At 45.4% G+C, this 14,043-nt stretch overlaps 1 protein-coding gene across 3 annotated transcripts in view; it reads left to right on the top strand.

The window, feature by feature from the left end:
• pdzrn3b (PDZ domain containing RING finger 3b) overlaps positions 1–14,043 on the top strand; it is a 90,924-nt gene that overhangs the window by 72,774 nt on the left and 4,107 nt on the right. For all 3 annotated transcript variants that reach the window (XM_041959471.1, XM_041959473.1, XM_041959474.1), the window contains 4 exons: positions 9,468–9,721; positions 11,641–11,728; positions 13,588–13,686; positions 13,847–13,909. In XM_041959471.1, coding sequence (XP_041815405.1) covers positions 9,468–9,721; positions 11,641–11,728; positions 13,588–13,686; positions 13,847–13,909 — 504 coding nt within the window. The remainder of the gene's footprint in view (positions 1–9,467; positions 9,722–11,640; positions 11,729–13,587; positions 13,687–13,846; positions 13,910–14,043) is intronic.

The raw sequence follows: 14,043 nt of genomic DNA, 5'->3' as shown, positions 1-14,043 counted from the left end.
TGACAGCAGACAGCGTACAGCTCTGACAGACTGTCGCGCGTCTTTGAGGCTGTGGCTTCTCTACTCAAATCTGCTTCTTCTTTTTTTTTCCCCTCCTTCTTTTCATCCATAATGGACCCCAGCCAAGTGTTACCATCCTATCACACCGAATTACATCTCCATTTACTGCACAGGGTGCCGGTGGCCAGTGGCTGGTTTAAATGAGCGTAATGATCGAGCTCTCCGTGGATCTCGCTCATTATTCTCCCCTAAAAAGCAGCTCCCTCCCGTCAGAGGAGGACAGACATTGTGCCTGCAGATAGTTTGGCTTTGATCAGGTCTGTTTGTGAAAAAAGAGACTAAGTAGTTTTGGCTTCTCTCAAAGAAAAGATGGGTGTTTTGCAGTGGCATAATAAATGGATTATGGGTGCTAATATTGGGGTCAGAAAGCCCTCCACTCCTGCACCCCCAGCCGACAACTTACAACAGCAAAAACATGGTGTGTGGACGAGGGCTGTCGCTTCTTTTGTTCTGCTTTCTCTTCGGTCACAGTGTCATCTTGCCTGTCAGTTATCCTGGACCGGCAGGCCGTTCGACTGCTTCTGTCGCCTCACAGCAGTCTTTGCTTTTGTCAGTTACTCCGTCTGCCATCGGGGCTCTGTAGAGAACGTCAGTGCGTCGGGTTTAACATGACAAGTCGTTTGTCATTCTGCTCCCCTCAGACAAGCCAATCAACTTCAACATGACAGCAGAGATGACACAGATGGTTTCTGCTGCTCTCTGAGTCTATTTCTGCTTTTAAAGGTCGATCATAGTGATGGAAGGAATTTGTCTTTCCACCAAAGCAAATCCAGCAAGTCTTGGCCGGGACCCCCTTTCTGTTTCATACTCATCGGATTGGTGGAAAGTTTGAGAAAGCTTTTCTTTCGGGCTGCAACAAATGATTGTTTTTATTATTGATGAATCTGCAGATTGTTAATTGAGTTATGGTTTGGATTAAAAAAATTCCAAAAATAGTGAAAATATCCATCCCGGTTTGACCAGAGCCCAAGATGATCAACAGTCCGAAACTGAATTTTACATTCACATAAAACAGAGAAAAGCAGCAGATCTTCTCAACTGAGAGGCTGGAAGCAGAGACGACGTTTGAAAAATGACTTCATGAATTGATTGTCAAATTGGTTGTGATAGTTTTTCTCTCGACTCGTTGACCAATCATTGCTGCTCCACTTTTCTATCTTTCATTGTCTAAGCAGAGCTTGAAAGGAGCATGAAGCTTTTCCTCTGCTCAGTCAGGTGGAGAGAAGCACAGCTCTGGTTTGGATGCCTCTGTTTTTAGTTCTCATCATCAGGCAGAGCTGTAAACTTGGATTTGAGGCCAGCTGAAGTTGCCAAAATGAGGACTTGTGAGACTTTAAAGCAGAATCCTGATCAGTTTTGACCCGGTGGAGTTCCAAGGCCACGTCATGTAATCATTTCTCTTGACTGAAGTACAGCAATAATACAACAAGGAGCTTTATAGTTTGTCTGTTTACTCAGAATTATGAGAAATAGTGAGTTTTTCATGTCCTTTGGCCAATTATACCACAATGATCAATCTAAAACAGCACACATTACAGAAGAGACACAACTGGTCCAGTCCTCTGACACACTTTGCATGTGTAATCATTACATATGTCCTAGTAGACGGTGCATTCATGAACTACAACTACTAACCGTGGTTAATGAGTTCAGGCTCATTTTGCCTGCATTCACATTGTATACTATACCTCTGCAGCTGTGGCGCAGTTGAAGAACAGCCTGTATATTTTCTGTATGTTTCTGTCTCATTTTCGATCAAACAACTGCGAGAGCATCATGAAGGCTTCTTCTGGTCATGCCCACAGGACTCACACATGAAGCGTTTCTTTGCATTAAGTGTTCAGCATTTGCGTGGCGCTGTGCCTTTCCCCGGTACAGTAGATGGTGGCGAGTGGAGCCTGTGTGGACGTCCCTCTGGGGGATTCTGGGAGGTCTTATTTCTCCTTGCTGATAATACAGGCAGATCCTCTTGATCAGTGAGCCTGGCGCAGAGCCCACTCTGCTCTCCCCGTCATCTCTCTGAGGGCTTAATAATCCATGAACACTTGAAATCTTTCCAGTTCATTAAACACCTTAGCTCCAACTCCCCCGTTGGAAGCATGAAAAATATGGTGTTGCACTGTTTTCTAAGACTCAACAGACCAGGCATCATCTTTTTTACCTGAAGGCATTTTATCAGTCCTAGCAGGATTAGAAATGCTTGCTTGCCTCGGTAACTTTAGCGGTTTGTTTGGATAGAATTAATGAACAGCTTTGGCATCTGCATACATCATTTTCTCCAAGGAATTGCACTTCTGGAAATGTTAGTTTACAGCACTGAGTGTCAATAGAGCAATACTGGATATCAAGCATTGTTAGGGTCTGTTAAATGCAGCCAACAAGGCATTTTAGATAAGTGTTTTCCCTTTTCGTTATGATCATTAAAAGCCCGGGCCGCGGCAAGCTCAGCGCTCCCTTTTAAACTTGACCCTTCTGACAACAGCGAACCCCTCGGTTCTCTCTTCAAAGCTAAAGGTAAGCACCATGTGGAGATGTAAGCTCAGCTGCTTTTGTCAGGGACTTCAAGGTAGAGGCCTTGGAAACTCTGTTTGACAGTCCTAGGGCTCTAAATCTCTCCAGAAGCACCACATAATGGTTGTGGCGCCGTGCTGCGGCGCTTGCAAGACCCAGAGCTTAATTAGAGCTTCGGCGCAAGCTGGCTGTTGAGGCTGTGATCCGTACTGAACTGAGCTGGACTATTGTTTGTTTGCGAAGTCCTTTGCTTTCTTAGCTCTCTCTGCATCTGTCTCTCTCCGTCACTCTTTCTCTCTCTCTGTTCCCTGCAGAGGAACAGCATCTCAAACCGAAAACGACTGATCTGCAGAGCAATAGAAGTTTACAAATGAGCCCGTCGGAGCATTTCCTGTCTGAAGCTTTCCAAGTGCCACTGCCTAATTAGCCATATTTCTGATCGAAGGCTGCAAAGATGTCATGCTCAGCTCTAGAAGCCAAGTTGTCGTGGCGCCAGATGGTCACAGTATGACATCCTCTGGACCCGACAGACAGAAAAATGAGATGGAAATATTTGTACAAGACAGCCCCTCATCCCCTCAATCCTCTACCCCTCCCCTGTCGCACCGTCAGAGACCCCTGCCATCAAAGCAGCCACCAGAAAAGGGGAACCAGCGAAGATGGCCCTTTTGGGCCCTGTAATGAGGCTTGACACAGACGTCGTACAGAGACAAAGCAGGGATCACCAGCTAGCGGGCGCAGTCACTGGAGCCTGACACTGTGTGTTTTTAATAACGGCTAAGATCAGGCCCGGTGTGCCGTCACATCTGTTAAACACTGGAGCAGGTGGCTGGCTGCCACAGGGGAGCTCTCACAGGAGCTGTGTACTTACTGTCAGTCCAAAGCAAATGACAGGGAGGGATCGCAGCCCCAACAGAGCTGTAACAACGTCCTGACAGTACAGCGGGACAGAGGTGGGAAAAGCAGCAGTCAGTGAGCAAAGCAAAGTAGAAAGGAGCTTTGTGTTAGTCAGGAGTAGCATTTCCTCCACCTATAAGTGAGCCTGTTAATCAGACTGAATCGCCATTTATTCCCACTTCCCTCGTTATCAGTTTCATTACTGATAATCATCAAAGTCGCAATATAAAGTACACCATGACAGAAGAGTCTGCCAGTATCGCATGTAGATGTCAAGGAAATCAGTCATAATGATCAAGTCTTCTATTGCAAACTGTGGCTCTTTATTAACATCTGACTAACACGACTCGACAAGCCAAAGACCTCACTTGGAGGTTAGTGACAGAGATTTCTGTTGCTCAGTAAATGGCAAACTCATTGGCTAAAATACAAAGTCAGCACAATCCATATAGGAGTAACAGATGTCAGCTGGTGGTGTGCTGTGCAGAGTTAGTCTGAACCTTTTCAAGGAGGCTTAGGAAGGGATGATTTCAGCTTTCTCGTTCTCAGATGAGAGGTTTCCTGCACTTATTGTGCATCAATTAGCAAGTGTTTTACAAGAGCAGCGGTGCATGAAGCTGATTGCCACAGTGGGAACGTGATTAGCAGCACGCTGATTATAAAATTAGCGTACATGCTCATTGTGTTGTGTTTATGTACTGTGTGTGCATACACCCGGTAATGAATAAAACATGTGCGGCCTGTGAGCAGGCAGGCACATTTGAGTGATTGAGGAGGATTATTTCTCTGTAACAGGCTCTGACATGGAGCCTCTCCCAGCAGTCTGCTGACCAGGAGCTCCTCTTTTGATGAAGAGTCTGGCATCATATGTCAGCGGCGCGGCGGTTCAGACCCGACTGTGGAGGCCACCTGCATGGACAGAGCTGTGGTCCTTCTGTGGACATCCAGGAGATTCATTTTGGGGGGTTTTGTGTGTGATTGACTCTTGACTCGTCCTCTTCCAGTGGAGCGTTTCTCTGTTTGATCGCTGTTGGACCAAACTTGACTTTGCCGTGTCGAACAAACAGACTTTGCCCAGGCACAGAGCTTAATGTGCCGTCAGGCCTCACAGGTGTTTATTATGTGGTGTGTCTTCATGTTTGTGTGTGTGTGTGTGTGCGGAGCTGCTGTGGCTGGACAGAGAATGAAAGCCTGGGGTCGTGGAGTTAGATAACTGTGCTAATGAAGCATGACACGTCCCCGGGTTTCGGCCCGTTGGCAGATATTACCTTCCCCAGCTCCACATTCATTCCCCTTCATACCCCTGTTCTCATTTTTCTGTTAAATTACCCAAATAAAACTTTGGAGTATCTATTCAAGGGTTTGCAGATGAGTCACTTGAGTGTCGTCAGATTTAGTCAGATGAGTGTGAGTTACTAATAAATGCCTGAGAATTAGCTCAACCATTTAGATTTTAGATCATTTCTACATAGTTTATTCAAAAACACAATGGATGAAACAGGTGAAAGGTCTTTAAAGGAGAAGTTCACACCTTCAGTTGGGCCCATTAGACCAGAGACAGGAAGCAGAAAGCATGCTGGAAGTGGTTTGGGCTCTTGCTTGATCTACTGTGGACAATACAATGTCCCATGCTTCAAAGAGATTAGGTGGAAGTAAACAGTGGTGTCTCTTTCAGTCCGCATTACGTTTTTAGCTGTTTGCTCTGTAATCCTCAGTAAGCTCGCACACTGCGGTAAATAAAGACTGCTGTGTTTTCAAGCCTCACACCGTGGGGAGTTTTCTGTCCGCTCAGTTAGAGGAAGCCTTCAAGACACGTTCAGAAGTGTGCACATCCACACACACTGAGACGTCACCGGCCGCTCCTCGAATTTTATGTCTTTCTTGTGAAAATGGTTAAAAGTGAAATAAAAGAGGGATTAACTGTGTTTTTCAAGAAGAATGACCCACATTCACACTGCCACTCAAACGTTACATATGCCGCTCGGAAAATAAGCCTTCAAGTCTTAACGCCCTCCGTCACGTCGGCGCTCCACGCCGTTCCGAAATACAGACTTTGAAGAATTCGTCTAAGAAGTGTAGCCGACCAGAAAGAGGAGGCGAGCGCCCCGGCTCTTTAAAATGCTTGTCTATAGAGTGAAGTTCCCAGGGTTTCCTCTAACCCGCCTCTGAAAGGCACCGTTCGCCTGGCAGAGTTTCCACTCTGTTCACCTCGCTGTGTCTCCCCGAGGAACAGAAACACTGGCTCTTTAATGATGTTCTTCTCCTCTTTATTAGAGGATTACGTGGTGATTGAATGGTCCTATCAAAGACTAATGTTACACAACACAGTCAGTGAATTGACTTAATATCCTGCAAAAGCTTTTCTGTGCGATAATGAGAACTGGGGCTCGTGTTACTGGCAGGGTGGTGCTGGGACACCGTGTAAAACTTAAATAAAGCAAAATGTGACAACTTGTTCATCTCTTTTCACATATACTCAATTGGAAACAGTACAGTTATAGGCAATATATTTCATGCCTGACCTCATCAGAGTCATTGTTTTTTGTAAATATCTGCTTATTCTGAGTTTGATGCAGCAACACGTTTCAAACAAGTTGAGACAGGAGCAACAACAGACTGGGAAAGATGTGGAATGCTCCAAAAACACCTGTTTGGATCATTCCAAACAGGTTGATTGGTAACAGGTAACAAGTCAGCTGTCCAGTCTACTGCACAACTCATGGAGCTGATGTCAGCTCAGCTGCCTGATGTTGCCAGTCAGTTGTGAAATATTGGCGGTCGTTTGCTACCTCTGTCTGAAATCAAGAACCTGCTTTTAGAAAAAGCGTACGAGAAATTTGAGTGATGAATCTGCCATCATCATAAAACTGTGTATGTGATGTGGAAGACCAGAAACCTGAGCGACATAAGGGGGGCAGGGCTTGGCGCCTGCCCCCCTTACGACCCTTTTCCATCTCATGTTAATGCACACTAATTTCAATCTTTTTTGTTTTTTTGGGGTGTTCTCATGAATAAGAAAGCTCAATTTCAATGAGACCACTTGATTAAATCAAGAATAAATGAAAACCTGGGGCAGCCTCGCCACATCTACCATAACAATAATGAACATAATAATGAAAGAGGTCGAGCTCACTGCCTGGCAGATAACCATCTTTGGCAGCAGGTTAGCTATCACTGAATAGATACACACACACACACACACACGGATTCCCACATCAACATCTCAATCCAGCTCGATTTGCCTTCCATGGAAGATACCACGCCAGGGCTCGCAGCGCTGCTCACCCCTGGTGCCCCTAATTATTACCGAGAAGGCTGAAGACTGACGTAGCTATCTCGTGCGTGCGCCGTTGAGGGAAACTGAAATCTGGAATTGCTCTGAAACAGCAAATCCTGTGCAGGGATGCAGATCCCTGATTCCTGTTGCTTACAGATCCAACGTGATATTTTAATTAAAGAAAATAGGCCGTGAGTAACAAAGCCACAGCTGTGTAAATTCCTCACCTGACACCGGCCCAGCAGACTTGTGAGTTAGACCTAATTAGTATTCCTTAAAGGAGGGCCTTGCTGCCCTGTTGTCATTAAAATGGATTTAACAGAGACCCCTCTCAGAGGATGCACCAGAGTCATTTCTGCGTGCCCGTCATCGTCGCGTTGTGTCAACATGAACAGCAGCTCAAGTTTGCAAAAGGCAAATCTGGCCTCAGATTACAGTTGAGGAGGCGTTCGTGGTACCAGAGCTGCTCCAGCCCGGTGTCTTCGGCTCATTTCTGCGTGAATTGAGTTCTCTGTTCTTCACAAGCTGCTGAACTGCGGCTGCTTTAAGTCGCAGGGTTAACGTGGCATAGCTGGAGAGCCCAGCGGTGGTGGAGCATTGTGTATTGTGTCACGGGAGTGTTGTGTGTTTTTTCCCAGTGTGCTGCAAAGGGCCGCTCTGTGTCAGAGGTGAGTGTGGTGAATGGAGGTCGTGGGACCCCCTCCGCAGCTGGGAGGAGACTCCCCCCATTGAGAGCACTGAGGCAGAATGCTTCGGGCTCAACGAGACGGGGGCTAAAGGCTTTGTCTCTGGTCCGCTGCCTTCAAGTAGCCCCGGGATTCCTGGCAACCAGGTTGCCTGCATGCAGAGAGGAGAAAGCACAAAGGCGCTTGTATTCCTCAGCTGATGTACAACATCATGGCGCGCTGTGGGAAACAAAGATGGCTGAGGATGAAGGGCCCGTGTGATTATAGGAAGGCTTATTACCAGCAGCGACAACAATTAGGAGTGCAGAGGTTTTCTTTCACGTTGTGAGTTCCCTTGGTTTGGTTGTGTTACAGCTCGGTCAAGACCAGTTTTACATTTTTTCTTTGAGCGAGAGGCCAGTCTCCTTATACCTCAAGGCTGCTTTGTCCGTAGGATTTCTTCCATTAGTATTCTGTGATGTGATAACTCGCTTTTCTCAAAGTCGAATTATTCAGAGCAAACTGCAAATAGATGAACTATTAATTTTTGATGCGGAAGAAGTAGAAGTTTAAGTCAGCTGAGATGATCCAATTATCCTGCAGGCCCAGGATTAGCATTTATCTGCTCTGGTTGTTAGTGGCCACATAGCCTCCTCTAAGGTTCTCTCCTCTTCCATCCCTTCTCTGAGCACACACATACAAGCCCAGTGCCTTTAGTTTCTATATGCACTTCTTTATGGAAATATGTACTCAGCTTTATAGCCTGGGTCAAAGTCAGATTTTGTAAAAGAAAAAAAAAATGCAGCGTTATTTCCCTGGAGCCGATTTAATATCACTGCTACTCCTTATGTGCAGCACCACGGTTAAGTCTGCAAACTATGCCATGAATTCAGATGAGGCAACCATGGCCGGAGGCTGGTGAACCAGCCAGCCACATGTTTATCAGAGAATTAATCTTCAAACATAGGCTTGCATGTATGTTAGATGTCAGGAGGAGAGAGAAGGGATGCTAAAGATTTATGATACGCCTAATGACCTGCAACGCTACATGCTCCTGCTAGAAAGTAGCTTCACTCTAAGACAGCTTTGAGTGTGTGTGTGTGTGTGTGTGTGTGTGTCTGTGTCTGCAGTGGGGAGACAGGAGAAGCGAGCGTTGAGTCTGTGAAATGAGAAGGGCCCCAGGCTGAGATCCTATCAAAGCTTTCAACACATTCAGGAATCACAAACCAACAAATTCCATCTGATGTGGTGATTGAAAGCGGAACGGCGGCTCTGTGCAAACCCTGATAAAGCAGAGGGTCAGAGTGGTGACTCTGGATGATATGTGCATGCAGGCGGGGGGGTGGGTTCAACTCTAAAGTTTACAAAGCTACCACCTGTTTAGGGTTTTAACATCTCTTCACACATAGATCCAGTGATGATCTGTGTGCAGCCTTAAAATCCTCTTTACTTCACTGTAAACCTGACTGGATGTGGCGACACATCGTGTTGAGAGCGCGGCCTGCGCTCATCACTCATCAGCACACGCGGGCCTTAAGTGGCTCGACCAAACTTAATTAGCCTCTTCTCTGCGACACGCCGCGGCCTTTTGCTCAAATTAATCTTCTCAGGTTAGCGTGCGGCACCCATTCCACTGTCTCTGACAGCAGGTCAAATTTATCCTCCGCTGAGAAATTACTTAGCTAAATGAGGGCTCCTCCATGCAGCCTCAGCTAATGACCTTGATTAATTAAAGAGAGACTCTTCCTAATTAAGGTCTTATTCTGCTTGGTCCGACTGTGACCCTGTAAAACAAGCTGAGGCAGTAATGAGTCATTTCTCAAACAGAACATCGCTGCTGAGTTTGTGTGAGCACAGTGCTTCATGTGAGGCCTTAATCATCAGAGATAATGATTACATCCATCAGGCAGAATGAATATCCTCTTCAGTCTGAGAGATTACGACACCAAACGGATGAAGGAACTGTTGCATCCTCGTGATTGCCGCCCTCCATCAACACACCGTGCAGAATCCGTAAGAAAAACTGCTGAATTGTCTCCCTCTGCTTCTTCTTCCAGGTCAATGGCAAGGACCTCTCCAAGGCCACCCACGACCAGGCGGTGGAGGCCTTCCGCACCGCCAAGGAGCCCATCGTGGTCCAGGTCCTGCGCCGAGCCCCGCACCCCAAACTGGTCAGCCCGGCCGCTGACTCCCAGGTCTCAGACATCAGCACCCAGACTGACATCACCCTCCAACACATCATGGCCCTTACACAGCTGCCCCCCTCTTCACCCCCCATGACGGAGCTGGAGGAGTATCTGCTTCCAGAGGAGTAAGTGCAGACTCATGAAGAACTAGAGGGAAAGCCCTGCTAGCATGGGCACAGATTCTGGATCAGTCACGGCCCTGACAAACAATAGACATTTCCTCCAGCCAGTGTTGGCTCAGTGGATGAAAAGCTGCCTTCATCTCTTCATGGACAGTCCAGTGATGTTAGAATATATAGTGTAGAAATTGAAAAACCAGCATACATACTGTATGTATAGACTTTATTGACACGTATGCCTACATGCAGATGTAAACATGCACATTATACACAAGCAAACAGGGAACTGAACGTGGCAGAGTGGACAAAACTCCCACCAAAGCAGGCCCTCCTCCATTTAAAAGTCCTGTATCTGCAGCTGTGTCCTACATCTGCCTCTGTAGCTAATAACTGAGTACATGCAAATAGCAAAATGAAAGAAGATAAAGATCACAGAAATGCTCTCTTCCATCACTAATTCATGATTGCCCAGGTAGCCAGAATGTGTTGGCTCAACAGTGGCCTAGCTCTGGCACACCTGGGTAGCTGGACTCCTGTCAGGCTAGGGATGAAGCACCAGCTGTGTTCAGGTAACAGCACTGCACTGAGAAAAGCAGCTCCCTCATTCATTTGAATGTCATAAGTTTTGCCCTGATCAGCCTGACTCAACTTTTATCACAACGCAATGCAGCGACAACCCACAAGGCTGCAAGGTGCAATACTTTGTAACACGAATGCTGTATTTCTACTCTTTAGCTCTCGATCGTCACAATGACAGGTAGAATGGTTGTAAAACCCTCTGTCTGAGTGTTATAACCCCCTGTGCAGGCACTGTTTTGGTGTTTCACAAGCCATCCAACTGATGGGTTTATTGCTCAAACCAGCACTTTTGGATCGTATTTCATCGTCTTACCAGTACCTGAAGCAATTTGGCCCTCTGATGCCAACCACAAAGTCTTCTACGTCATTCTGGTGATGGGGAGACTAGTAGACAGTGATCTTTAAAACCTCCTGTTAAGTTGCATTATCACTGTGGTAACAAAAGGAGTAGTAAACATGTTTTCAGGAAGTCCACTATAAATGAGACAATGCATTAAATCTGTGGTGTCAGGAGCCAGCAGTTTTAAAACGGTCACTTCACTGTCAGAGACGATCAGACCTTTCACCTTGATAGTTAATGCATTGTCTTCTTCACCACTGCTGTGATCACACAGGATGTTTGTCACGTGCTGGAGGTGACTGCTCCTCCAGGGCACACACACATTCAAATGATGCTTCACTTCATTTGGATTTGCATATTCCCAAAGTGCATCTATTCTTTCTCTCGCTCTGTGTGTGTGTGTGTGTGGACATAAATCTGTTTACATTTTCACTCATCTTCTTTATGGAGACAAAAAAAGTCCCCATAACATAAATCATTAAATTTTAGGCTGAAGACTTGGCCTAAGATTCGGTTAAGGTCAGGCTTAGGGTAAGTGTTAGGGTTAAGTAGTTGTGGTTGTGGTTAGAGTAAGTGTGTGTGTGTGTGTGTGTGTGTGTGTGTTAGGCCCTGGGGCTCAGAGAGTCTGGATACATCTTACACTCTGTGGCAGCAGCAGTTGCCTCTTAATGAACAAACGTGATTTCTGTAATTGATTTCTGAGTCAAATTAATAACATGGCATGTTAATTTGTGATTAGCCTCTGGGTGTAGCTTCAATATATCTGATTCAAGAGTGATTTCTACGTTGACTTCTTATTACTTCCTCTCTACTTCTCATTTTATTTTCAAACTCTGGGGCAATTTAATCCAGATTGACAAATGTATTAGTAAATTATTTTTTTATGCGTGTGTGTGTGTGTGTGTGTGTGGGTGTGTGTGTGTGTGTGTGTGTGTGTGGGTTACTACGTGTTAAATTTGCATTCCGTTCTTTTCCAGTTTATCAAACGCTCTTTTTCTTTCCTCAGGCATCCTCCAGGGCATGCATACTTTGACCCCAATGACTTCCTGGAGGGCATACAGCAGGACATAGAGCGCGAGGAGCTGGAATACGAGGTGAGCATCAGCTCCGTCCCTTCTCCTCCACTCTCCTTTCAGTGAAGATCTACACTCAGACAGCATTGCGTTACTGCTACACAAGCAGAGCCGAGGTCGCCTCTGTGTCTCCAGTCCAATGGCCCTGCTAGCGACCACAAATCCTGATGTATCACAGTTATTGATGGGGCACTCTCCTTCATGCAGACATTGAGATGTAGGCCAGACAGGAATCGAGTTGCTGGGTTGTTCCAGCAGATGCACAGCGGTGACATCATTACTTATTAGTGACATGGGCTAATAAGTCTTCCTCGGCTCCTACGCAGTGGAGATGAGGCCCGGTGGATAATTAGATGGCAGAGATAATAGGTCCGCAGTGATGAATCTGATGATGCACGCTAACAATGTCTGGATGAGGCCACGATGAGGCCGCGATCAAAGCCTTTGTTGTGCTCCTTCAGTGACCTCCGCTGACCCTGATGCCCCCTCCCATTAAAGCCCAGCCACCTACTGTTTGATATTAATAACATCCACGGAGGAACTGTGAGGCTAAGACTGGAAAGGTAAAGTTGAGGGCGGCTAATGGCAGATGTGCAGCAGACAAACACTGACTAACCCCAGTGGCAATCAGTCAGTTTGCATCACTTTGCCTTTGGGCCTTTTCACGTTTCTGACATGACTGACGCAAGATTAAATAAAAAATAATAAGATGTCTGTATGAATTCTAGTAACCAATTAAAGTAAGTTGATGCCATTAAATCTTTTTTTTTCATGTGGAATATTGAAAAGAATAGTTTGACATTTTGAAAACGTGGCCAAGTTATAATGCAAGTGTTCGTTAAGTGGACATGCATGTATGACTAAATTAAAATGAGTTGCACACAAGCTAGTTCTTACATAAAGATTAGCTGTTACTAAAGCTCAGTAGCAAAGTTTGCATTAGCCTGCTGACATATTACCCATTTAGTATGAATAATAAAGGCTAATGTCAACACATCTGACGAACACTTGATCTAAATGTTATTTTAATGATGTATGCTGCCAAGTTTTTAATTACATTTCACTGAAACAACACAGAATACCTCAACTAGATGACCAAACAATGGCAGCTTGTTCGCATAACAAGATATTTCAAACACATTGTAAAGTGTATTAATACAACTCTGAACACACATATTTTCCATGTAGAAGATGAATGCTGCTGAAGGGGTCTTGAAAGAAAGTCACTAAGTTAGCAACAGTGCCTGAAACTGTATGTTTTACAGCTTGTGATGCTACACTCACACTACAGATGTTTCCCAGCAACCAATGTACACATTGCTTAGCTGTCAAGTAGCTGAGACTTTTCTTAAGATACATCAATGCAAACTAATGAAGTAAATCACTAGTTTGAAACAAGTTAACAGTTAGGAAAAGAGGTGTTCACCTACTATACTAAACATATTTCCCAAAATGTCAAACTATTCCTTTAAGACAGTCTTCAGTATTCAGCTGCGACTCTGTTGTTTTCGGGGGGTTAACCCTCACAGAGCCCATCCTCTGCTCTCGAAGAACAACGCTGCTCGTATCTTTATCTGTATCTGTGAGATTACAGGTGTTGACAAGTGAAAAACGGGACTCTGCCCGTCTGCAGTCCCCTGCACCATCTGTCATTCTGTCAGCGGTCCTCTCAGAAAGCCAATGGCTTCCCTGCATCCAGCTGAAAGATTCATTACAGTGATTGATGGATCACTGTTGCTCCATGATCCCATTTCGTAGTCAATATATTCCGTCCGTCCAGAGAAACATGAGCAAATATACTACCATTCTCTACTCGCGCTTGAAACAAGCTGATCATTTCTAGATGTACGGGATATTAATTTGTGCATTTGTCTCACCAGGAAGTGGATTTGTACCGAGCCAATATCCAGGACAAGCTCGGCCTAACGATCTGCTACAGGACCGATGATGAGGATGAGGCTGGGATCTACATTAGCGAGGTATGTGGAGCAGGGTAGATCCCAGTCTGCTTCAGCAGTTAGCAAACAGCAGCTGCCAGGACTGACAGCAGAGATGATGTTCACTTTAGCTCCGAAATGTGCCCAGAAATGTGAAGGTAAAAAGTAACCTTAACCTCTTGCCTGATTCTCTTTTTTTCAGATTGATCCAAACAGCATTGCTGCAAAGGACGGCAGAATTAGAGAAGGCGACAAAATCATTCAGGTAAGATCACTGTTTGACTTTGCTTTTCAGTTTTTGTATTTTTCTATGACCTTATTGCTTGTAAATGAATCATTGGTATTGAAAAAAATGTTAAATGTAGCATGGATATACAAATTTCAAGGGTCCAAAACAAA

This window comes from Chelmon rostratus, chromosome 2 (assembly GCF_017976325.1).
Source record: "Chelmon rostratus isolate fCheRos1 chromosome 2, fCheRos1.pri, whole genome shotgun sequence".
NCBI classification, from domain to species: Eukaryota; Metazoa; Chordata; class Actinopteri; order Chaetodontiformes; family Chaetodontidae; genus Chelmon; species Chelmon rostratus.
The sequence above is the reverse complement of the archived record's forward strand: the minus strand, read 5'-3'. Positions and strand labels throughout refer to the sequence as shown.